Source organism: Pangasianodon hypophthalmus, chromosome 20, assembly GCF_027358585.1.
Source record: "Pangasianodon hypophthalmus isolate fPanHyp1 chromosome 20, fPanHyp1.pri, whole genome shotgun sequence".
NCBI lineage: Eukaryota > Metazoa > Chordata > Actinopteri > Siluriformes > Pangasiidae > Pangasianodon > Pangasianodon hypophthalmus.
Genome location: NC_069729.1, coordinates 2,524,815 through 2,552,310, shown reverse-complemented (window position 1 = coordinate 2,552,310; position 27,496 = coordinate 2,524,815). Strand labels below are relative to the sequence as shown.

Here is a 27,496-nt window from a genome sequence, read left to right as displayed (position 1 = left end):
CATGGACATCACAAACTGACCCTAGGTCAGATTTCCCTCTGAGACACTCCATACATTCGGTTCATGAGCTCAGGACGTGGCAGTGCTCAGTAGACTAAATCGATAAGAATACTCCTAAGGGGTTGTATGCAATTTTCTCCCACCCAACTTAAATTCCAATTTTGAGTCCCACCTAAGGCAAATCTATTCCAATTCAGCCCCCAGACACGGCTGTTATTGTATCTGTGGCTGCGTGCACGTGGCTGAGGTATTCTTCTTCAAGCTGAAAATAATCTTATCCTCTGAATAAATATATGCAACATTGTGCACTATAATGCTACTGCTTGGTTGTGCCAGTGTTAAACACTAAAGTTATTGGTTCTTAGTTTCCTAAAATGGGTCTAATCTGTTGTAGGGTTCTGCAAAAACCCTTTAATGGTAAACTTTGGGTAACCCGATTGTACGACGGAACCAAGTACAATTATCGCTTTGGTCATGGTCTTAAAAATCTTAAGGAGTTTTGCCACAGAACACTACTTTACAAATAGAAATCATATGACAGACATATAGGTTAAGTATTAATATGGAACCTGATAGATGCTTCTCTAATCATTCTTTTGATGTCACAAGGTACTAGATGAATTTCTGCCATTGTGGAAGATTCATTGTAGCATGAAATGATCTCTTTTAGAAAAATAAAAGTTCCTCAAGGGATCTTTGGACAGTTAAGGGTTCTCAACTTTCTAAAAGTTGTACTTGGAACTCTCTTTGAGAGGGAACGCCTTTGTAGAAGGCTTATTGTATGTATTTCCTTACGAAATGGTTAAAGACCTTTCTCTAAAAAATTTCCCTAAACAAACCCTTTTTTTCTGCCACCTTACCAGTGTAGATGGATCATAATGCTGTATTGCTGAAAGGATGTGTCATGTGACATTCAGTTGCTGTAAGTAATGTATACAGGTTAAATCTTGTGGAAAACATTAAAGTTTCTATGTAGACATATACAACAGAGGGTTTCTCTTTGAGAAACGGATCCATGGAGGCACGGCGGCACAGCGGGTAGCATCGATGCCTCACAGCTTCATGGCTTCAAAACTGAGCTGAGCTTACTGTCTGTGTGGAGTTTTACATGTTCTCACCGTGTCTGTGTGGGTTTCCGTCAGTACTCCGGTTTCCTCTCACTGTCCAATAACATGCCGTTCAGTGGATTGCCACTAGGTGTGAATGACGGTGTGACCTGCAGTGGACTTGGGTACCATCCAGGGTGTATTCCTGCCTCATTCTCAGTGTTCCTGGAAGAGACTCCAGATCCACCCATGACCCTGACCAGGATAAAGCACTTGCTAGAGTCTCTCTCTCTCTCTCTCTCTCTCTCTCTCTCTCTGTCTCTCTCTGTGTTGAGCTACACATGCTACTCCTGTGATCCTGACCCCTTATGCTCGCTGGACCTGCCTGATCCATCCTGTTGCCGTACTTCCGGTTGGAGTTCTCATCACCTGGAAATCACTCGCTGCTGCTGTGGATGGTCCCATACGGACAGCCTAAATATACATGAGATTACTGTGGATGGTACAATTTAAAAACCAAGTAGATGGCTTTGGACTGCAATTGATATGAACAGATTTTCTACGATGGCTTAGGACTACAATTGGTATGATAACTTTAGGACTGCAACTGCCACAAACAGTTTTGCACTCAGGTCTCCATCAGTGAACAGTTGATAACTTCAGCAAAACAGACTTCATGTGAAAACTATAGTGAATTTCCTGGTTAGACAATTGCACTTTTTGAGTAGTACACAGTTATAGAAGGGAATTATTTATCTGTTGTCACCCAGGGAGTCTCAGGGAGTTTTTGCTTGCCACTGTCACCTATGGCTTGCTCATTAGGGATAAATTTATAAATTTAAATTTATATCCTGAATTTATATATTTTTGTAAAGCTGCTTTGTGATAATGTCCATTGTTAAAAGTGCTATACAAATAAAATTGAATTGAACTGAAATGAATGAAGAAAAAACCTAGAATCATAAACACCCCAAGAACCCTGGAGGTAACACTTTTATCTAATGGTGCAGCTGTATTTTATTCTGTATTCTGTAGCCCTGGAAGAAGAACATGTCATATCAAAGCTACCAGCACAGCCTCGTCCACATGTTGATAGACATTAGATGTGATGTGTTTGGTGTTCACATGCTTAACGCTGCACGACAGCCATGTTTAAGGAGCCTGGTGGGTTCAGGGCCACTGGAGACCAGATGAATCACTGACCTAAGGAGGAGAAACTGGAGGGAAAGTAATTCGTTTAGACAAGAGCCAGTCTGGTCAGGACCAAAGCACTGGTTCACTATCAGTACACTCAGCCGAGGGAGACTCGTCCTGTTCACACTGTCTAAGATTCAAACCTAGAACATTTGTGCATTAAGATTTCACCTACTTTCCCTTTCATTTGGCATCCTCAATCTCAAGTGGAGTGTATCAGAACCACACCAAAGCACCAGCTCAGCTGTTGTTAACAGTTCATCACCCTGCACACTTTCCAGACACACACCAGCAAGGAAGAAACGCCACTGACGTCACTGACTCTCTGTTTCTCATTTTCTCTCTGTCTTCCTCGCTGTTTTCTCTCTGACCTCCTCAGATATTCAGTTTCTATACATCTAAATGAATATTTATCATCTCATCATCCTGTATGTATGTATGCAGGTGTTCTATTGGAGCATTCACTGACATCTGTCTGTGTTCACTGTGGCAAATAAAGTCCAACTGTCCCTGTACCAGAGAGAGAGAGAAAGAGAGAGATGCCGTTTTGGGGCATTTGTTCAAGTCCAATTTGAAAGGAAGTGGCTCATTGAACTCCTTATTTCAGGGGCACATTCAGGGCCGCTGCTGGTCAAATGGGTGCTCCAAGCGGAATTGTATTGTGGTGCCCCATCTCCACCAAATATTATGATAATTTAAAAACTACATTAATTGTCAGAACAGTTTTTTTTTAAAATATATATTAAATAGTTAATATATACTTACAAATATTAAATAATTAAATAATAAATCAACATAAAAATAAGTAAAACAATAATAAAATAATTTAAAAAACCTTTTGCCTATGTCTTCTGCTGGAGCATTTCAAGTTTCAAAATTCTACAAATGCACGCGCCTGCTTTTTCTGGCGCAAAGTCATTGATAAGCTCGTCATAAGATAATTCCTTTGCCAATTCGGAGTTGATGCTGATTATTGCCAGACCACTGAAGCGTTCTGGTGCCATAGATGAGCACAAGTATGATTTAATGAGCTTCATTTTAGAAAAACTTCCTCTCAGCAGAGGCACCTGTCACAGGGAGTGTCGTTGCTATGTGCAGAGCAGTCCACAGATTTGGGTACAGCTCTTGCAGGTGGTTGTCATGAAGAAATGAAAGCATCACCGTTGTGTGTGGCGGCAATTGTGGGAGGTTTATGATCTGCACGCGCTTCATCTTGAGCTTTTTTTTTTCTTCTTTTGCTTCTCAGCGCCGGACTCCTGTTGTCTCTTCCTGGGCATAGTTTTCCATTGGCATCCATCATACATGCAGGTGTAAACAGACGCACAGTGACGTAATATGCCATCTTTTTATTTATTATAAACATAGATTTTCTATATTATATTAACATATTTTAATTGTTGTGGTTCATATTAAAATTAGAATGGACCTTTTTTTTTTGAGCACCTGAGATGGTGCCCCCTTGGGAATTGATGCCCTATGCAAACTGCGTCATCCTCGTATACGGAGCGGCGGTACTGAACAAATTGCAGGTGTCCTGCTCAGTCTAGGCAATCCTAATTTTAGGCAATTCTGCTCACCGTGCTATCAAAATTTAGATACACAATGATGACCATACTGTTGCTCTGACTGTGGAGTGTGAACAAATGTAAATAAAGCTTTTCTTTCAGTTAACAGTATTTACACTCAAACTTGTGTCTGTCATTTAAAATAAAAAAATAAATTAAAAAAAAGGAGCTAATGTAATGTTGTACAGGACTAACCTGCTAGTTAGCTAGCTGTGCAATTCAGTGAACAGTATTCTAACTGTGTGGTTAAAATTAAAATGCTAACACAGCAAAGTCTTGAAGCTTAAGTAGCTAGATTACACGGATAACTTTCTAGTCCAAAGCTTGCCTTACAGTTTATGGAAATATTAGTATACGGCTAACTTTTTAGTTTCTAACTTTATAGTTAGCCAGCTACACTACTCAGAAAATGGAAGTAAAGCTGCATAGTTAAAAGTAATTATCATGAGCTTACACAACTAACTTTCTAGTCACCAAGGCTTGCTAGTTATTGGCTAGTTACCTAGCTATGTTATTCAGCAAAAGTTATGATGTTTGATGAGGCTGAAGCATTTCTCAAATGTCTGCGCAGATTGTTTAACAGTACAAGCCCTGAATGAGAAAGGGACCTTCAATAGATGCAGCTACTTAATGGTAAACAGCATCTGGCAGGGACAGAGAGATGAGAGAAGAAAAGACAGGAAGTGTTTGAGAGATGAGAAAGATAAAAATAGTGAGCATGTGAGCTAGAGTGAGAGAATGTGGAGATAAAACAGAAAAGTGTGAGTGCTATGGAGGGAGCCGGAGACTGAAAGTCTTCATATGGGAGAAGCTGTGTGGTGGTTTGACCCCATGTGCGAGTGAATTCGAAAGCGGAGTGTCTCGTGACGCAGCTCGGCTGCTTTTTACCGTCCTGCTTTCAACATGAAAGGCCCATCTGTTTCATCAGCGCTTGCGCCAGGCATGTGGGCATCCCACTCATCTACAGCACTACAGCTTCAGCCAGCGAAGTTAAAAAGAGCCTCCCTCCACAAACACTCACTGAGATGAAACAAATAGACAGAAAAAAATTTCAGCCTTCAGATTCACAGGATTCAAGTCAGTTGGAAGTTTGCTGCTATTTAATTTCCTGAATATTGGCTGTAAATTCCCATAATGGGATTTATGTATTTTAAATGATGTGCAAATTCTCGGTGAGAGTTCACAGGCAGCATATTGCTTATTTGCATTCTCTAAAACACCATGCACAGGTGAGGTCTCTGCATGAGTGACCTTGTGCATAGAGCGAGGATAGATGACTCTTTTGAACAGCAGTAACAGTATTAATAGTCCTCATCCTGTGAGTCTCTGTCTCTTCCTGTTTGGTTTGGAGCTGCTCTAACTCCATGGCTCTCAAAGTGAGGGCCAGAGTGTAATTTTATTTCTTTTTTCTTTTTTTTCTCTTTTTGCCGATGTAATGATGGTGGAGGTCACTGTTAACCACTGTTATACTATCCTGCTGTTGAATTCTTGATTCTGATTGGTCAGAAGTTGTACTGATTCATTTTCTATAACAGCGGCTCAGTGTTTGTTCTATTACGTTAACATTTCTACATACATAGTGACTTATAATACGGAAGCTTTGCATAAATGGATTAAAAAAAAAAAAAAAATTGCAATCGTTGATATGGTGGTGTTTTCTCTGGGCAGAAATTTATTTGACATTTATGGAAGAAGTCTCCAGTGTCAGTGCTTTGTAACAGTCAGTACATTTTCTGAATTCTACATTCTACATTTTAGGACACATCAGGACACATCACCTTTGTGGTTTCTAGATAACATGACAAGCTGCATCTGATTTTGTTGTATTTACTTTAAGAGATAATAAGGTAAATATGAATCTATCCACAATATTACCTGGTTTCAGTTCTGTGGATGAAAAGCTCAGCAATAAAAATCCTCCAGTAAATATGACCGTACATATTTGTGTAATGGACTCAATATATAAATAGTTGGATTATGCTATATAATAACTCCGGGATTGTTTTCATAGGAAAAAGGTACTTGTATGTAAAACCTTTGAGAACCCTTCAAGAACAATTTCGCTGTGCATGTAACGGCATGGCAATTATTATTCCCAGTACTCTGCACGCACAAGGTTGGCTTTATGCAAAATATATATAGTAATTTATTCTTTCACCTGCTGGAGGAAGTGATGAGAGCAGGAAGGATGAAAGAAGCTGCATGACTAGCAATTGGTTTGTGTTACGATTGCCGGTGTGAACTATGACGCACCTGGAGAATCTGACAAACTTTCATACAGACACACAGTAACCTAGGCAATATTCTGCCACTTTAATTAGAGTGCAGGAAGGCTCTCAGTGAAAGAGTGACAGATCCAGACTGAAATGTCACAGCCAGAATGAAAACTCCGGAGTGCCTCAGGCTTTGTGCATGAACTGAATTAATTGTAATGCGCGATTACTGAAGGATTGTCGTCGTGTAATATTAAGATTCTGTATTCATATTAATTCAGTGTTGCAACAGTGTTTATTGCAAATGTGTGTTTTTTTATTGTTTCCTTCTCTGGGGAGAGAGGCGTTTCGTTTTCAAGACAACCACACAACCCGTCTGCCAATCTCACCCACACACAAACTCAAATATAGATCACACACACACACACACACACACACACACACACACACACCAAAGATAGCACAGCCACCTGGTATCAGACACAATACCAAACTTATCCCCAAAACAGGTGAAGCTGAAGCCCGTACTCATAATAACATCCGGAAATACATTCACGTTAGGTTGTAGTCACACAAATACAATTTTCTACCTTAATGCGACACAGATCTGATTTTTGTCAGGCTCGTGTGGAAACAAAAATCTGATCTTTTCAAATCTGAACTGAGACACTTTTAACTGTGGTCCTAAATTGGATACATATCTGATAAGTGGCACTGCAACATCAATGAGAATGGTCAGATCAGAATTCATGTGGCTTCTTCCACAACGCTCATGTGCATATCACCGTCATCGTCATCATCCAGTGCCAGCAGTGCAGCAAAACAACAATGGAGGACAAAGACAGCAGTGACTATATTTAGTGGAAGGACAGGGAAATTTGGGATTTACTTGATATTTTAGGATTCAAGCAAAACTGGAAGCTACCAAAAGCTACTGAGTAGTGTCCAAACTATTGCCCATGAAATCGAATGCGCATGTGGAATGTTTCACAGCACGGCTGCGTTCACGTTAAAGACTGATATAGTCAATAAAGTGAGATAAGGTCACTTTACGAATGTAAACCCTCAAGATAGACAGATATGATCTGAGCCAAAAATTGGAATTGTGCAATGAAGCTTGTAATGTAAACATACACTCATTACATTAGACTTCTCAACATCATTTAGTGACTCCTAATGCTTCCTCCTCCATTCTACCTCACAATCCAGATGGCATGCAGTGAGAAAAAAAATAAATTGTGTGAAAAAACCCTCCCAGCTCCTAAAATGGCTGGGACGTCTGTTGCCATGTGCTGTCTGTTTTATATGCGTGTTCATCCACATCATGTTTGCTCAGGGCTCGTGCCAAGCGCCATCTCTCTCATGCCAGCAGGCTGATTGAGCTCCAGACAGCCTGAAGGCACCTCTTAGCTCCTTCTACTCAGAGGAGGACAGGTGGCTCGGGTTCTGCCAAAGCAGCGTCTCCGGGGCTGTGATAGTCCCGCCACAGACGGAGGAAACGGCTCGAGAAGCCACGCTAATTCCACCTGCTGTGAGCTATGATGTGATCTAGAGCAAGGAGAATTTGGTGGGTACTATTTTGGATTATGACATGTAGTGCGTGACTTTTATCTGTTTGGTACATTATGTAACAATAAAAGCACAGTAGAAACTCCCCATTATAGCCCACTTTGTGAACGGACAGTACCTCGGTCAAGTTCCTGCGTACGTTTCCTTTTGCATAACGGCTCCCGTAAAAGTAAATGATGTTCTATAATTTCCCAAGCAACTCTGACAGTAACAACAATGGAGGAGCCTAAAGATCTGCTTTACTTGTCATTAGGTAGTTCTTTTTCAACAGTCAGTGGTCTCCATTATTTCTGGCACCACCCATATGTCCCTGTTTGGTACACTTGGTGTCCTGACAAGGCAGGCAACTAAATTCAGCCTGAGTACAGATCACTTAGCAATGGAAACAATGCCAAAATGTCTGGTTGAAAAGCTAGCAGCCCCCTAGCTAGCTCTCTCCTATCACGCGTCACTGCTACGCCACAGTGCGGCTGAATGCTTCAAGAAAATCTCTGACTTCTTTGGGAAACTCACAGTGGTACAATCTTGACGATTGTGAACACTTTTCTGTTGTGCCAGATGGGAGCCAGAAAGTTAGTTTTCATTTGATGTTGTGTTACATCTTCATTTAATTCTGTCCCTATCATATGCCACTCGTTGTACCTTCCTGCCCTGTATGTCCTTTTTGACCTTCCACTTTCCTTATATGGTTTGCGCTTCCTGTTCCTGTTGTCTTGGTGTTTAATTAATCATGCTTATTACTTGTTTCTCCTGAACTAGTTTGTCTGTTTAAACTCTGTGTTTGTGATATATTTTGTTGTGTACTTTATCAGTCAGTAGGTTTTTTTCCTGGTGCTAGAGTCTAGTTCTTGGGTTTTTTCCCCATGCGTTTTAACCTCAGCTTTCGACAATCCATGACAGTGGTGATAGAATTCCTCTGAGTAAACATACTTAAATTCTTGAGAAAATCGAAGAGCGCCACCAAATTTCCAAACTTCACACCTTGCAGCTGTCAATAAATTTCCACTTCTGAAGTTGTGAAGGCCACAAAAATGTGCCATTGATATGGAATATTCTCATAAACATGGTGAACACATGACCACATTTACGTCATACCTCACCTGATTAACTGATTTATTTGGACCCACACTCACGTTCGTTCTGTGAATTTGACAGGGAACTTAGATTAAGGGTGTGCGAAAGCACCACAAATAGCATGTAGTTAACTCCAATCAGTCTGGCTTTTTTTTTTTTCATTTATTTTTGAGGCGATTACAAATGTAAATACGACCACTCCAAGAATAGGACAATTAGAAAACAACAAGTAGCTATCTTTGGGGCAGTAATTACATCTCTAGTAATGAAGGTTGGCATGTGTTTTTTTCTGGATATTTTTGAGATAAAGATCGAACCACTGCACAGTTCACTAGCTAACATTTTCTCATTTTCTTACCCCACTACAGCTTCTTGCATAAAAGAAAACACTACAAATCCCTCAGGTGGTCGAGTTTGTGCAGACAAAACTCAGAACCAAACCTAATTATGCAATGGGAACATAATTAGAGCTCGGCCCTCTCTCTGGCAGTGACAGCCGAAAGGAAGGAGCCGGTAATTAAACATGCTTACACTCACAGCTCACGGCATTTCTGCAGTGAAGCGCAGGAAAAAGAAGACACTTCAGTGCCGACAGACCTGTCGGGGTTCAGGAAGGCTGAAAGCCCAGATCAGGAAACTCCCAAAGTGGCAAGAAAATTTATACTGCCACAAAAATGGCTTTCAGACAACAATAAATCTGTGACACTGTCCATGAACATGTCAGCTATTAATACGCAGGGGTAACATCTTAGGGGTGTTGGTACTGTTTTGGTCATTTCATGTTATCTGATTACACAGTAATTTGCTGTGCTTTGAAATACTGTACTTGAGCGCTAATTACTCCAAAAATTCCAAGACTGTTTCATGATCATTGTATTATAGTGCTTGCAAAACAGCAGTGACATTTTAAAAACCTGTGAAAACTATAAATAATGAAAAAAAAATGTTGATTAGAGCAATTTGAGAACAGACTCAGAGGCCTACTGTTTCCTGATTTGCAGGCCTTGATATACGTTCCTCTGTCAGGGCCTCCCAGACTACAGCTCAAGCAGAATTAACCACTATGGCTAGTTGGCGAAAATCAGGATTGTTTAAACGAACATAACCATCCCATTACACAATTAGGTTAAAGGGAGGTTACGTTTGCTAGGATAGCATTAGTTGTCTTTCACATGCTAGTTTGCTTTCACTCACTAGATCCCTCTGATGGCTCTAAGTAATGGCTTTTACACCCTTCATGGTGCACTGTATACACTATATGGCTAAAAGTATGCGGACACCTGACCATCACACTCATGTGGTTTTTCACCAAACTCTTGCCACAGAGTTGGAAGAACACAATTGTAGTGAATGTCTTTGTATGCTGTAGCTTTACATTTTCCCCTCACTGGAACTAAGAGGCCCAAACCTGTTCCAGCATGACAATGCCCCTGTGCACAAAGCGAGCTCCATGAAGACATGGTTTGCCAAAGTTGGAGTGGACGAACTCGAGTGTCCTGCACAGAGCCCGGGCCACAACCCCACTGAACACCTTTGGGATGAACTGGAACCCTGACTGCACCCCAGACCTCCTCGACATCCCAACATCAGCGCCTGACCTCACTAATGCACTTGTAGCTGAATGAACAAAAATCCCTGCAGCCACGCTCCAAAATCTAGTAGAAAGCTTCCCCAGAAGAGTGGAGCTTATTATAAGAGCGAAGGGGGACTAAATCTGGAATGGCATGTTTAACAAGCACATAGGGGTGTGATGACCAAGTGTCCACAAACCTTTGGCCAGATAGTATATCATCCTATGACGAGCCATTTCAGATTAACCAAAGGAAGACTTTTAAAAAGGAAATCGTAGTTTGGATAAACTTTGTGTGGGATTGTTCATGGTAAACAAACAAGACTGACCAATTTACATCAAAAGGAAAAAAATTATCTAGACTCCTGAAACTTGGTCATACTTTTTATTGCATATTGCAACCACTACGCCTATAGTAATCATGAACCCCAGGAGTCTTAATTCCATGTTAGACTTATGGAGCAATATCTACCTGTATGGAGACATCACTATACGATCCCCCGATCACTCCAGATATAGCCAGCGGCGCCTCGTCTGGCACAGGGTTGGACCCGTCGGGGCAGATAAACCCGGGTTGGTGCACTTTGGTGAGCGATGTGCGGACGAACTCCAGCGACTGCTCCAGTGCGTATGTGTCCTTTGAGCAGGTGTCTAGGATGTGGGCACCCAGCTTGAGGCCTGGTAGGATGCGGTTGTCCTGGTTGATCTCATCGAGTGCCAGGAGCATGGCCTCCAGACGCTGGATCCCACGCTGCTCATTGATCTTACCACAGTCCTGTGTCCCCTCACCTTTCTCGTGTACGGGGAACAAGCCACCGATCACCAGGTCGCCATCCATGATGATCTCGCGTTTGGCGCCGGGTAGTGCGGGGACGTACCTCGGGCTGGCTTGGACTGGGATGGATGGGACAAGCAGGAGGACGGCCATCATGGGGAGAATTAGAGGAGCCATGATGGAGGACTGGATCCTTACTGGAAGCACAGCCATGTTTCGTTGTAGGGAATGTGCTGTTGGTTTAGATGTTTAGATGTAGGATTTTATAGACTGTTACGACTTCCAGTGAATGTTCTTTCATTTTTTTTTTTTTTTTGGTTCTTTCAGGACCTGGAAGAGGAACAAAAAAGGAAATTATAAAGGTTTCAAGGCTATTAGAGTTTATTTCGATAGAACATCAGTATCTGTCTGTATCTCTCAAGTGTGATTACTTAATCTGGCCATTTAACATTGCCTAATGTTTGCCTATCAGTTGGACATCGCTGATTAAAACCAGACATTGTGCTAATCATTAGACATCACATTAGGCAGAGAAAATATACAGAGCCGTCTGGCCATTTAATTGGATTGACCTCTATGTCGTGGAGGCTGGGCTACTTTTATTGACTCATTAATTTTATTTAATTATTTGATTATTTTATTTGAAACATCAGAGCCTGTCCAATTCTGGCAAAGAACCAAAAGCAGTGATTACAGTTCATGGCTTGTGGAAGGGAGATTTAAAATCTGTTACGGAAAAACATTTCTATCCAATTTTACTCAAATAAATCAGCTTCCAATTTTAGTTCTGTGAATTCAGAGGCTGACATTTGTCATTAGCGGTCCTCACTTAACGTCAGTTAAACACTGCTTATGAAATGCAAGTTTAGACTATTTTAAATACTAGAGGTTTGCTAAATGTTACCTAGATATTATATGCAGTCTGTGACAAAATCCCCAAGCACCAAAATGACATGTTTCCTTTTAGAAACTTTTAACAGAGGTCATCCTCGCTTTATTGTTATGCAGATTTAGTATTTCTGTTCCACGGATCCGTCTTTCTCCACGCCAAACTCTTGCCGTTCGTCTAATGAAGCAACATCCTCATATTTATTAAAGTGTTCTTCCTCGACCTCCGTTTCCATGGAAACTGCAGACCGTGGGTATGTTAAGGGGGGAATAAGGTGCCATGATAAAGGTAAGCAGCATATAGCAATTAATTTGAGATCTTTCATCGTGCAAGAACAAACACAGCATGCTTAGGAAAAAGGAATTTTTTCATCAACCGAATCCTTTAAGGTGCTTTTTTTAAATAAATGTGGAGGCAGGGAAAAAAGTTTGTTGACTGATATGGTTAAAGTGACCTTATGAAAGAAATAAAAGACAGGCACACAACAAATAATGGCTCAGCCTAACACTGAAAAGAAAAAGAATGAAACATGAAATATTAATGATGCTGTTCCACCGGAGTTTGTTGAGCAGACAGATGCCAATCACAAATCTGTATGGGTTTCATTTCCCAGGGCACAATGGTAATAATAAGATATTAACAACTGAAATCAAATACACATGCTGACCTGAGGCACCTACGCAAGACATATATGTAAAGAGAGATATAAGACAATGATTAATAATATTTTTTTTTTATCTAACAAATATTATATGGATAATATTAAATCCACAACTTTCTGATTGAATCCACGTTTTCTGACTATTAGAACAACAAACAAAAAAAGTCTTTGCTTTTATTTATTTTTTTGCACACTTGATGACAAATTCCATGCAAATGGCATTTGGAAAACGGCAGCTTTAAATGATCTCTGAGATTCTTAATTTATTATTAATTCCTAGTTCAGTTGTTTCATAAGGGTCCCTATTAGTATTTTATGATTGTTCTAGGATGGCATGATGAAGCATGGTGCCCAGTTTGATCTGGGTTCTCGACGAGTGTCCTATCCTGGGTGCACCCAGTGTTCCTGGGATAGGCTCCGGATCCACCGTGACCCTGACCAGGATAAAGCACTGACTAAATGTCGATATATCTGTAATATGTGCATGAAAACCACTGAGTATTGGTCTCAGTTCTACCTGCGAGATCACATGACAGGAAATGCAAACTTTTGCAGATAATGAGACACCTTGCAAGTTGATATGAGGTCAGATGTCAAATCTGTTGCACCAGAATTGCCTGATACAGTTTATTTGGCTGTTTTCATATCTCCAAAAAAGTAAACCTCTAAGTTTCTTTGATTTAAGTGTGCAGCTTCCTCCGAGAAAGTCAGAGATGTTTTCTGAGTTCTGACTCTTTTGTGGCAGCTATCCCTGACATCTGTCTCACCCTTGTCACGGTTAACGCTTTGGCTCCCGACTGTGCAGACGACCAGCAGGGTCCAGTGACTGCGGCCACGCAAAAATATTTAATTGGCATTAAAATCAAATCTTTCCTTGCCTTTCGTGCAGCAGATGGGAGCAGCTGGGCTCTCTGTGTCATCACCAAGGTTGAGGCCTGGAGTTAATGGGACACTCCATGCCAAGGTAATGTAGCATGATCAGGCCAGAGAAGAGATGATTAGGAACGAAGAAAAACTCTCTTTCCTCATGCTGATCCAAAAATAATGAGTAATACACTGTATGTGTGTTTCAGGGCTCAGTGTTCTGATAATGAAAAGAAAACTTATAGAAAGTGATATTAAATCATTTTTAACCTTGTAACAGTCTGTGGTGTTTCTGAGTGTCATGTCCTGTCGCTTGTGCAACATGATGCAAACAGAAGCGCATCGCTGGAAAGCACACAGCATCCAAAACAACTGAGAATAATTGACAGAAAGATGTTTGCAGTCTGTACATCTCATCACCTACTTGTCCTGACTCAGTTTCCTCAAGTTTTCACTTAGTTAGTGCTCATTCTATTAGTGATCTTCAAAGCGTGATCTTATATTAACACTTCCCATGGGAGTCTAATTCCACCACCAGTAACTTTTTATATTAAATACAAACTTCTAATATGTTATTACTCCTATAGTAAGAGCTTACACAGGGATTTGTATGGCAGATGCTCAAACAGCATAACAGACATTCCAAACCTTTTTAACAATGCGCACCAAACATCTGCGTGCAATAGTGTGTACGCTCTTGGGAAATAAAAAAGATATCCTTCTAGTACCTGTAAAGAAAGCTTTTTTTTTTTCTCAGCGTGATATACCAAGTAAAATGCCATTGGGGGGTGGGGGCTGCTTTGGTTTTATCCGTGGAATTTTGATTGGCTTGTGAAAAGTTGATGTTCCAAAACATACATGGAGATGCTAGCCTGAAGTCGTCTGTGGAGGTCTACTTGACTCCTACATCACCTGCGGCAATGAAGCAGAGTTAAACAAATTGTTGTTGGAGGAAAATGACTATTTGTCCCCAGATTGAGCCCATATTTATTTAATCCTGTATAAAAGAGAACCCTACAACAAATGTCCATTTTGATTTCAGGTTTTTTTTAAGAGTTTGTCCCTTTATGGGAACGCTTCAGGTTTCCCTGTCAGACAGTGTTCCAAGGAGAAGAACTCTACTATCCATAGAAGCTTTAAAGAAATGGACAAAAGGAAAAAAGTAAGTGGTTCCATGATGCTTCTTCAAGGCATCCACCAAATTCCAAGGCAGAATCGATTAGCCATCATGTTGATGGTGGAGATGGAGGTAGAAATGGAGGTGGTGATGGTGGTGAGGGGTTCATCCAAATGATTAGTCTTATATTACTACAGAATCTTGTTTAGGAAATATGCTTTGACATAATTAGATGAATTAGAAACAGTCATCTAGTGAAGTCAGACTTTTGGAGCCTACGTTACGTTTCAGTGTTTGATTAACAGGATACTCCTGAATCTCCTAAAGCCAAATTAAACACACAAGCATATATATTAATGCACTGCATAAATGATTAGAATCCCCACCATAAGATTGATAGCACACCTCCAAATCAAGCACTTCTACCCTCTCATTTTTGTCACGTTTCCACCCGATAATTAGGATTAATGGCCCTGTTTGTGAAGCATTTCTTTCATTCTGGCATAATTTGATTGTCTGAGAGTGCCATGCTGTCTTCGTCTACATGTTAGACCTCCAGCAGCGCCGGACAGAGAATTCAACACTCAAAAAGTGGGATGTTTCTAGGTAACCACAGGGAAGCTGGATAATGGCATACATGATGGAGTCGTGGGAAAAAAAAAAACGGCTTGATCTCAGCAGGATCTTTTTCTTGGCTATGCATGTGAATCTCAGAATCACAGGCGTAAGCAGCGGAGCTCCTCCACCAGAAGTATGCAAAAGTTCTCCCTGTTAGAAAAAAGGGGTTCTTCAAGTGTTTGTTATGATTTCATTGGATGATAAGGGTTGTAGGGTAGCTTGAAAACCTTTCTGACAGAGTAGGGTTCCTTTCAAGGTTTCCCCAGAGATACAGCAGAAGAAATGTAGTTTTTAATTCTCACTCTCACTTTCCGTAAGCGCTTTACCCTGGTCAGGGTGGTGGTAGAGCCGGAGCTTATCACGGGAACTTTGGGCAAAAGGTGGGAATACACCCTGAATGGATGCCAATCCATCACAAGGCACCATGCACATTCACACCTATTCATACCAATTTATCTTATCCAAGCTACCTATTGGCATTTTTTTGGAGGTAGAAGGAAAGCGGAGGAAACCAGTGTGAACACTGGGAAAACCCCAAAACTCACACACAGACAGTTACCCAAGCTCAGGACCGAACTGGAGACCCTTGAGCTGTTGCTTGTTCTTAATATAACTGCAGCAGAGATATTTAGATACAGCTGGAACCAACATCAGTTGAACAAACAGATCCTGATACTGCATCCTGTTCAAATTTGCCAAATGGTCTCATCAACAGTTGAGATCATTTACAGAATACAAAATCGTGGAAGGGTGGTAAAGATTATGATTTGTACCATGTATTGTGAAAATGTAGTTTATTTATAGTTTTTAATAATCATTTTCACTTTTTAAAAAAAGCAGAATTGTTTCTTGTTCCTGACTGACCACAATTCTTTGAACTAAGGCTGAAGTGACTGAATTTTGCAATGTTGCATGGATAGATGCATTTATACACACAGAAATAAACCATATGCTATTGCCTTTAACATGTCACATCGTCATTCCTGTGCAAGTTACCATGGATTCCTGAGAATGGTGACACTACAGACTCGGGCTTCTCAGGGTCTGCTATATCTGCTATAGGACTGCTGAAGTGGGCTTGATTTTGTAGAGGTGTCTAGAGAAAACCCTGCTCTTCTATTCACTTGTGGGGGAAAAGCCCACTCTGGATGAATAGTGTTATTCAAAACACAGTGCTATTGAGGCTTTATCCAGAACTTAAAAAAATTATTCAGTCCTTGCCAGACTGTTGTGTCGAGCATGTTTATGTAATGAATAGCTATATATATATATATAACATGAATGGAGCACAGCCCTTGTCACCACAACACTGCATCTCTTTAGCAAGAACACTAAAGACGCATTAAGGCTCCTCAATTAGATCAGTGACAGGTGTGAAAAACACCCCAAGCATCTTGAAGAGCATAACAGAGACGTGTAGGTTGGAGGGCAGATATAGATATAGGCTACTGTTACCAAAATTGAGTGACATTCAATGGGTCTTGGTGAATCATTTCTGCTTGGATTCCTAAGGAAGTGGTGATGTATCCTGTTCAAATCTGCTGGCTGGTTTAAAGTTGAGATATTTTAAAGAAATAAAGTCCTATAAATAGTACATCAACATATATGAGAGATGATTCATCCACTGGTCATTTAAGCAATTCACAGCAAAATCCCCAGTGTTTAATTAACACCAACAGCATTGGTTCAACACCCACAGTGACGTTATATAATGGAGTTAATTCAACATTCTAAGAGTTAGCCTGATCTCATGAGAAATTTGTATCCAACAAAGATACAAATTCGATGAGTACGGTCAAGGCACAAGACTAAATCCGATATCTGACCTTAACCTTTGCATATTATCATGCAGGTTAAGTTTTGCAAATATGAATTCACTAATGAATTTTGATTAGTATTCTGTACATTCTCAGACATAAAGGCATAGTGTACTCTTCCTTGTTGCTGGCGTGGTAGCATCAAGGGTACCTGTTTTGTAGCTTGGTGTATGTGGCGTACCTTTAATTTGTTTTTAGTAAAATATATAAAGAGGGTCCTTAAAACCCAATTATGCACCTTTATTATTGTTTTTTTTAATTGTACACTATATTCACGTTTAGTGAAAGATGCACACTAAAGGTAGAAGGAAAATACAGGTTGGTATCTTTGTTTCTAAGAGTGATCTTAAGCTACCTGAGTAAGGAAAGTGTTTTACATTTAACACATCTCGAGCTAAGTTTTCAGGGAAATAGATAGAGAGATTTCTTGCATGTGTAACACCACACCCCTCAGCCACAGACTCCAAAGAAATCACCTCCTTTGATAAACAGGAGGCTGTTAATAAAGCTGGAGCTTCCTGCGATGTTTACATGCAGTGATGAGTGGACAATAATCCTGCCTCTGTGTCCTCATGTTATCTGTCCATCTCGAAGAATTGGAAACCTTAAATGTTCACTTGCTTATGAACTAAAGCACAGGATTAACGCACAGATCGGAGTGTTTGTTATGATCGCTGACAGCGCGCGCGGGTTTCTCTTCTTTTCACAGGTAGATAACAAAGCGCGTGCGATTCTCGTGGCTCTGAAAATAGTTTTTAGATCAAATGCTTCGTGCAGTGCGATGCATGGTGATCAGTGTGTGTGAATGAGATTATAAATAAAGGTGCTGTTGAACGCGCACTCCGCTAATCCGCATGCAGGTGTGTGTGTGTGTGTGTGTGTGTGTGTGTGAGAGAGAGAGAGATACTGAAAGCTTTCTTACCTGTGAAGAATGAAAGTTTTTCTGTCTTCAGCTCAAACTACAAAACCAAACACTGAGAAAGTTTCTCTTAAGTTGATGTAAAACCAGGTGTTTGGTGAAAACAGCCAAAGCTCCGAAAAAGCAGAGTAGAGAGTTAAAAAAAAAAAAAAAAAATCTACATATGCGTGTTGCACGAACGCATCATTTCTCCGGTGCGCCTCATGATTCCACCGCGCGCCGCGCCGCGCCGCGGTCAGGTCCGGTTCGGTTCGGTTCGGTTCGGCTGTGATCCTCACACACACACACACAAACACAAACACGCGCGCGCGCACGGTCAAGTCACACTCATCCAGTCAATACTGAGCTGGTACCGAAAGGAAAGTTTGCGCAGGCTCAGGCTCGGTGGAAAAATGAAATATTCATATTATAACACAACTGGAAACACATTGCTCTAGTAGGTGTGTGTATGTATGAGTGTGTGTGTATGTTTGCTTGTATGATGTGATGTGATGCGATGGTAGGAGTGTGACCCTGAGTCTGCTCATTCTGCTCATCATCGGCGAAAGGTGGAGCTTGAACAGCACACACACACACTCCAGCTCCATCCATTCACTCCACACACTTAGGAATTGCAGAAATATGAGCAACAGCCTGCTCCACCTGATAGAACTGCTAAATAGACACCTGCAGCTGTAAGATAGCTTTTTATAGAGCAATATTAATTTATACACAGGTTTATCAACTCGTGCAGTGAATTAACACTTACAGTGTTGGAATAACCTGCAAGCTGTAAGTTCTTGTGTTGTATTATCTGTGAGGTAAGGAATAAAACATCAACGATGGGGTGGTGTGATGAAGCAGAGTAACTGTTACTACCCTGAAATCCAAAATTCCTATTACACTGTTACTTTATCGACTGTTACAACATGCTAACACTGGAGACTCCTTCCTTAAATGTAAAATGTTATTTCCGTCTCATTACAGAAAGCGCCATCATATGATCGACGGTTATATGTCATTGTTAAATAACAACACGTTTTTAAAATCTGTTGATTGCTGGCCTTAGATTAAGTGGAGCACCCAAATCTGTACGCGTTCCTGTGAATGAGTTGTTACTATAGAAACGATAACATACTAGAAGGAACTCATTAATGTAAACCTGTGATTGATTTACATCCAGAACTACTGTCAGAGCTGCTGTTATAGACAATTAATCAACATCTTCTGATCGGAGTCAAGAATTCAACAGTGTTGTGGGATCAAGTGTTACTGAATGTACACCTGTAGGGTTAAAGGTCAGTTATAGTCAGTGATTTTGGTGGAAGTTAGTTAAAGCTAGCTGTCGTTAAAGCCATGACCCTGAAGCACATGCATGCCTGCTGCCAGGGCTAGAAGACCTGAATGAGTAGTTCTGCTTATCGCTTTTATCACCGGCTTATAATAATGCCTCACTAGTAAATATATCACAGTCCTATACTGTATGAATTGGCCATAAACACCAAAACAAGCAACAAGCATACACCAAATGATGCTCCTCCATATATGAAAAATGTTTTAAGGAGACACGTCCCTGCATGGACGCCTCAGAATACTGTCAGAGATTGTGAGTAACCGGGGTGGTAGAAGTTGTGGGTGGGAATTGGCTACGAATAAATTGGAAGGAAACTGTGTAAAAGGCAATTATGGTGGTGTGAATATTTAATATCTGCACATGCCTGGTCAAGTGCATTCAGAGCAGGGAAATATAAATGTGCAGCGAGCGAGAATGGCAAACCATTATAACAAAACCTGCAAACCGCCAGGTGCTAATTCAACCACGTTAAAACTGCAAGTCACAGCCAGCGAGCCCAGCAGTGATCCGGCATGTCCAGCGTCCAGCACAGTTTCCTGATTTTTCTGCTCTAACACACCAACTAAACCTACAAATGAACTGATGAGGTAAGTCAGGTGTGCCAGAGCAGGAAGATCATACAAACTCAGTGTCAAAAATACAGGAACACAGTTTGGCAGCAGTGGGTTGTAATTCTGAGATGCTGCAGTTACAGGGTGTCCAATTTTAAGAGTATATTTTTGTCCAAAAAAGACAATTTACATATTTTTCACTTTTCTGCAAATATAGTCAGTCATCTATGACAACATTTGCTTCTTTAGTTTGTGGTTTCTGACACTATGACACACGGTTATCTATAGACAAGACCTGCTAAGAACAGACTGAGTAGCTCTTATAGCGCTTTAGCTGATACTGTGTTTTATAAGCACGTTGTAAAGACTAAGCTATTCTGAATTGAAATCCCAGCAAGATCAATGTGACGATCAACCTGGACAAGATGTAGCACAGCTCCTGGGAGGTTATCAGAAATCTCATGTGTGAAAAGAAACAGCAAGCACACAGACATTGTGTTTTGTAAATGCTGTGTTGCTGGAAATAGGAAAAAACTGTCTGGGGAGTCAACATTTCTTTCAGATGTGTTGTGAAAGAAAAGACTTGCTACAATTACACTGTAATAACGCTTAGCCTCAACCGCTAACTGAAGTCCCATAGATTCTGCTGTGATGTAGGATGATTTAAAACCCCATTCTGGCATTGCTCACCTTCACCATATATATATCTTCAGCTATCAGTATCAGCTTTCATATATAACCCGGTTGTCATAAGAGAGAAATCACCTGTAAAAAAAGAGCAAACACCTGTAATCTCACGCACAACCGGAGCAGAGCCCGTGTTTAGTGTTGTCGAAGCATCCTAACCTCTGATGCACTTGTCCAATCAGAACCTGTTCTTCCGAGTCTGTGAATGGAGTGCGATAATGGGAGGAAATCAGGCGTGGGAAGGTGTGTTTGTGTGTGAGTGTGAGAAAGATGGCCACAGAAAGAAAACCAGGGACATGAGCTTGGGCACAATGCTCACTCTGTTTGTCACACAGCCCTCATTCCCCCCCTCGTCCCGCTCTCTTCTCCAAACAACTCTCTCGGATATTTCAGGAGATGAAGCCAGAACCTCACGGGTAATTAGAGCGACTCAGACTCAGCCTCATGAGCAAAGGCGGGCAATAGAGGGCGTACAGGGGCCTCGCCCACCCTAAGAGTCGTCACACACTTCACATACATTCTGCCTTTTTTTTCATCTGCATGACAGAAAGCAGGATTCGCATAAAAAGTGTTAAAGCGTAATCATTTTAGTTGAATAAAATTACCTTTATAAGTAAATAAACAGGTTATGTTTTAGTTTTTACATCTATAGTAATAACATCTATCTATCTATCTATCTATCTATCTAAAAAGTGGTGCAACAATACTAAAAAGATTCCATTGCTCCATCCATTTTGGCTCAGTTTATCTAATGATCATAAAACAATCTTTAAAATATTTTTTTATCTTATACACGCATGCAGGGAAAAAAGCATTAACCCATCAAACTAGGGGGCGTGGCCTAAAGTTTAAAGATGGAATTATTCTTTTTTTCTTTTTTGTTCATCTATTTTGTATAAATAAAGTCATGTCACTTAACCACCTTAAGAACCCTTAAGGAACCCTTTTTCTAAGAGTGTATAGATAATAACTGTTATGATCAGATCATTTTATTTTTATCAGAGCATTAAATAAATTATCCAGCTGTTTTAGAATTAAATTTCAGGAGTTTTTTTTTGCATTCTACACCAGGCCCACCCTAACCGCAGGGTCCCCCCTTCCCCACCGTGTGTGCCTTGCTTCCCCCTCTGCTACGACACTGATCCCAAATATAATTAGCTCCATCTTTTATTTGCACTCCTGTGCACACAAAAGCTGAGAGCTCTTTGGGTTTCATTTCCATCCATGGATTTTAAAATACATTTACAGTTGTATTACCATAAATCTAAAGAGAAGGGAACAGAACTTGAGAGTCAAGAGTGCGTCATTATGCTACCAGGCAACATAGAAAGTCTACATCTGGAGGCTTAATAAAACAGTTGGTGGGTGTGTTTATGGCTGATGAGATGCATAATACACAGTCGAATTTGTCATTTACTTCTGAGTTAAGTGCTCGTCTGATATCTCAGTGTTTCAGCGAGGGCAGCATTAACAGCACTGGCACATTCACACCTAATATCATTTGGTTCAAACCCTGGTGCTTTGCCTGCTTGGATACTGGCATCAGAATCAGAGTTAGAATCACTTTATTTGCTAAATGTACAAAGTACAGTGCAAGGACATATAATGTGCAGACAAGCAAAACATACAGATGTACAGACCTACAAAATTTAAATACAGTAAAATAAACACAATAACTGCAATACGAAGTCCACATATAACACTACACAATATAGCCAAACCCATATCTGGGCCTTCCCTAGTCTGTTGCCACAAAGTTGGAAGCACACAATTGTGTAGAGTGTCTCTGTAAGCTGTAGTTTTACAGTTTCCCTTCACTGGAACTAAGAGGCCCAAACCTGTTCCAGCACGACGATGCCCCTGTGCACAAAGCGAGCTCCATGAAGACATGGTGTGTGAAGGTTGGAGTGGAAGAACTCGAGTGTCCTGCACAGAGCCCTGACCTCAACCCCACTGAACACCTTTGGGATGAACTGGAACACTGACTGAACCCCAGACCTCTTCACCAACATCAGCCCTTGACCTCACTAATGCTCTTGTAGCTGAATGAACACAAATCCCCACAGTCACGCTCCAACATCTAGTGGAAAGCTTCCCAGAAGAGTGGAGGTTATTATAACAGCAAAGGGGACTAAATCTGGAAGGGGACGTTCAACAAGCACATATGGGTGTGATGGCATGGCTTGTTGAAAGCGGTGGGGAAAAAAAAGTGGTTCTGATGGAGCCATGCCGTTTACCTGAGCAGAGTTTCTGAAACAGATAGTTCTCCAGGTGTGTGGAATCCACTGTGATTTTTTTTTCAGCTCTAATGTCATGCAGCGTCTTGAGGATGCAGAAGATGGGGATAGGTGGAGAGTGATGATTCTCTGTGGCTTCCCCTGAATAGAAAAGCCGAAAGAAGAAGAAGAAGAAGAAGAATGTCATGCAGCTTCTGAACTGATAGCTGCTGCTGACCAGGCCGCCTTTCTGCTGTACACACAAGCTTCGGCAATTCAAGTGGGAGGAGGCTGAGCTTAACCACACTGGTTAAGGCTTAGGCATATTTCCATTACAGCCTACTTGCGTACAACTTATCACAGTAAATCAGCTGCCTCAAAAGATGTCTTTCGAAACACACATGAACCTCCCGTAATTTCCCAGGAACTGTGCTAAATTTACTTCCTATTGATCATTACAGTGATTTGGGGGTTTAAATTCAAGGTTTAAATTAAAATCTTTTGCTCACACTTAACCACTTGCACACTAACATAGCCTGGTTTGCATACTACCATACTTGCACACTTACACACTAGTATAATTGCAGATTTGCACGCTTGCCTACTAGCATAATAGCTTTTTAATCTCCATGTTAAGTGCACTATATAGGGTCGCAAACAGCTTTTACACTATAACTTGAATAAGGACCCATTTCAGAGTCGGCTCTTTATTTCTTTCTCTGTATATTATGTGCACTCTATATACAGTATATATTGTATATTGATGGAAGCTCCTACACCCTACTTTGGGTACTATAATATCTAATAAAGCCGCCTTTAGGATTCTGCAGCTCTTTTGACAGATGCGTGCATACTGCTGGAACAGGTGTCACTTCCCTTCAGTACGGGGAATGGTGTGAAAGTGTTTTTTTGGTTCTCAGGTGTAAATGAACATAAATTCTGGACTAAATTACTGAATGGTGTCTCACCACTGAAGCTTTTTCTTGCACAGAGCTTCAGTGTGTGGCTGTGAAAACACATCTGCCTTTATAAATAGCTTCACTTCAGTGCAGTAGTTTTTGCACAGGCTTACTTCCACTATGGAGACAGTTATTGGTGTAATCCACCAACAGGTACATGAGACAAACAAACAGAAATAACTACCCTTTAGTACAGATATTGTCTGGGTGTTTGTGTTTAGAGTTGTGGAATTGTGTGAAAATCGAACAAATCTTCATAATGCAGTTACGAAGTTTAAACTCGTATTTGCAGTGTCTCATCGCCTGTACAAGCTTAGTGCCTGTGAGATGGTCTGCATATCTGGTCATGTGACCTTTCGAAGCAAACATGGACCAATTTTAAATCTGACTCCAAAATATTCAATTCTAATAAAGTATCCAGGGTTTAATATAAAATTAATACTAGAATAATATTATTTAGTGACAGGGTTATAGGTGAAATACATGTGAGTTTGAGCGCCAGTTAAAATCCTGTATTAATATGAAACACGCTGAAGTGTTTTATTATTATTATTATTATTATTATTATTATTATTTAAAGTGAGAGAATGAGAAATGATATGAAAAATGAAACTCTCATACATAATGGATTCAAAGCAGTCAGACTTCATTGTAAGTCAGTGTGTTAAAGTTCTGCACACTCGGAGTGTGTGTGTGTGTGTGTGTGTTGAGTATTCTCTGCTATAGTATGGATTTTTACCACCCTCATAAAAAAAAGAAACTGATGCTGACAGTAAAGGTGATAGGGTAAAGTTTGTGCACTGATTTAACAGAATGTGGTCTGCTGTACATTGCTTTTTTATTTATAAATTACACAACACTTAGAGAGGAAACATCATGCCTGAAGGGTTTTCGATACTGTCAGTAGGTATCAGGAAAAAAAATTCTAGTTATAGAATTATATATTTTTGACCATGGGGTCTGTGAAGCATAGCCAGGGTGTGATTAGCCAGGATGTGTGTTGTGTGGTGGAAATCACACACCTTTGTCAAAATACTGAGTTCTTATAGGTGTTAGCTTATTTGACTGGTCACTTGAATTAGTTTAATCCAAAGTTCCATATCTCAGAAACAAGTCAGCTTATAAATAACCCTAGATTTAAATATGAATTCAGTAATTCAAATGTGTTGTGTGTGTGGAATGTTCAAGAATAAAAAGCTCCAACAAATAATCTGAATAGCTGGATATTAATATTTGAATAGCTAGATTATGTTGATTATTTGTTGCTAGGGTGGCACGTTGGTAGTGTCACGTTGGTGACTGTCTAGGTGGAGTTTTGCATGTTCTCCCTGGGTCCATGTGGGTTTCAACCAGGTTCTCCAGTTTCCCCCCACCTCCCAAAATCACGCCAGGTGAACTGGTTATTCTAAATTTCCCATAAGTGTGAATATGTGTGTGTGTGTGTTGTGTTCGTGTGTGTGTGTGGTGCCCTGCAGTGACCTTGTGTTATATCCAGGGTGTCTCTAGATCCTCCATGATCCTGACCAAAATGAAGCTTACTGAAGACTGAAAAAAAATGTGCTGAGTGGGTCTGTGGAAATTTTTCAAAAAATTTAAAGTGATCGCTGAATCAAAAAAAAAAGTATGAGGAGACATGTTTTAGATAGCTTGTTGCTGATTTTGGTCTTTTCTGACAGCTTTTAAGAAAAAGACGACTTAACTAGTGATATGAAGGTTAAAGAATTGCTGCTTTTTCATCTCAGAATGACAATGAACTACAGAGACACTGAACACTGCATAAATCTTTCACTACACACTACACCCCTCTACCTGAGGTTTTTTTTAGGTTAGCTAACACTAAGTAAAACTTCTTATGAAATAAATGGCACTTTTAGCATTTTTCTTCTTCATGTTATTCTTCTTATGTCGTATTAATATTGTTTTTACGACATTGTTTTGACGTTTCCATCACAGTCTCATGAACCCCAGTTGGGGAAACCCTGATCTCAGTGCTCAGTGATAATGCTTCAACACACATGGATGCATCTCATTTCCACCTTTAAGTGATCTTGTCTGTGTCTTTAAAGCCCCAGGCAGGGAATCACAAATCCACATCCTGAAAACAAGCTCAAAGTTGCACAATTTAGCCATTTTTCTTCTAGTATTTAAAGCAGCAATGCTTGGTTTCCACCCCAAACGAGGCATGTAACCCAGTTTCCGCCGTGAGGAAATAAACACACTCACGTGCCGCTGGGAAAACAGCACTTTTCTGTCACTGCAGGAATATACATGAGTTTTTTCTCTGAGTGTAATAAAAAAGCAAGCTTTTAAGTTCGAGAAAGAGAAAAGAAGCTGCGAGCTGTCAGGCAGCACAAATGGAGCTGCTTAAAGATGACTGGAGAAATTCATGCTGTTAACAACATGGTGAGTTCACACACCTGACACACACCAGCAGAGACGGAGAGGAAAGTAAGAGCAGTAAAAAAGAATGTAAAAAAAAAGAAAGAAAGTAAATGAAAGTAAAGGAAGCTGTTCTGAGTGTTTTAAATCTATCAATATTTTAGCACTCTTCAAAAAATTTGTATTAAAACTTTACTTGTCACAGTATGATCACACTGAACATCCTTTCATTACATACTGATTTATAATCTCACCCAGAAGAGGATGGCTTCTAGGGCTGGGCAATATACGATACGATGACAAATTATGTCACAATACACTTTACTGAGATATCGCAGGTATTAGATATGTTTTAGCATTTTTTTATAGCAATGATGAAGCAGCAGATTGGATGTTCAAATTTTGTATTGAGCTATTTTATGTATTATTGAAATGTATTACAATTATTAGACTTTATTATTGTTTATCCTTTCTGCTTTAAAGTAATTTATTTTTGTATACAATTTAGACAAATAGTTTTTTTTAATGCAACACTACTGTTTTGTTAGTAGTTGGTTAGCAAACCTTTATAGTAAGTAATATAGTAAATTATAGTAAACCTTTATAATTAGTACACCGTGGTCAATGCCCCCTCAGTTTTTTTTGTTTTGTTTTCGGTTCGTTTTCCTATTGGGCAGACCCCTTTGTGGTTGGGAATGAATTTGGTTGGAAGAGGGACTGTCTCTGTTTTGACATGCATACCTTGTTGGGCTTTCAAAAAATAAGAAAAAGAAAATGCTGTTATGAGAGTCAAGCGTACCTGTAGCTGGTCTGCAATCATCTGTCAGTTACTCTGATTGACAGACACTTTCATACGGTTTTGTGTTGTCATTGTGCATGGATTTGATTTTTTCTGCATGGGAGCATCATCAGAAGTGTGCACATGTGCAGCTTAGAGGGAAAAGTGATTGTGATATGTCCTGTGTATAATATAAACATCTACAATTATCGTGATATATTTTTGTGATATCACCTACCCACTAATGGCTTTCTTTTTGAGTTGAGTTTCTCTCAGAGTTTCTTCCTCATGTCTCAGTTTATTTTTTTTTGCCACTGGTGCCTCATTAGGAACCTTTAACTTTTATAATACTGAAAATGGCATATTTTTGAATCTGCAAACTGCAAACATAAAGCCGCTCAGGGATAGATCTCGGAGTCTGAACGTCTGACACACAGCATCAACAGTAAACGAATTAGCATTTCTTTCCTTTTAAATGAGCTATACTGTATATACTAGTATTTGCTTGTTAAATCTATAACACTGACTATACAGTTCCCTGTTTTGTGCCGGTAAATATACATCAGTCATCACTGTTAGCTTGTTGATAACAAAAGACAAACATGGAGGGGTCCATGTTTTTCACACTTTGTAGTGCAAATGCACAGAAGTTGAAAATTATGCAATTCAGAGTTCCAAGTTTCCACTTCTGACTTAAGCTGA

General features: G+C 40.2%; 1 protein-coding gene across 1 annotated transcript in view; it reads right to left on the bottom strand.

The window, feature by feature from the left end:
* The window catches only part of grm2b (glutamate receptor, metabotropic 2b), a 29,496-nt gene extending 11,079 nt beyond the window's left edge, over positions 1 to 18,417 (bottom strand). Inside the window, exons 1-2 of the mRNA XM_026935761.3 lie at positions 17,895 to 18,417; positions 10,704 to 11,336 (exon numbers count right to left, since the gene is read on the bottom strand). Coding sequence (XP_026791562.1) covers positions 10,704 to 11,219 — 516 coding nt within the window. The 5' untranslated portion in view covers positions 11,220 to 11,336; positions 17,895 to 18,417. The remainder of the gene's footprint in view (positions 1 to 10,703; positions 11,337 to 17,894) is intronic.
* Between the last annotated feature and the right edge of the window lie 9,079 nt (positions 18,418 to 27,496).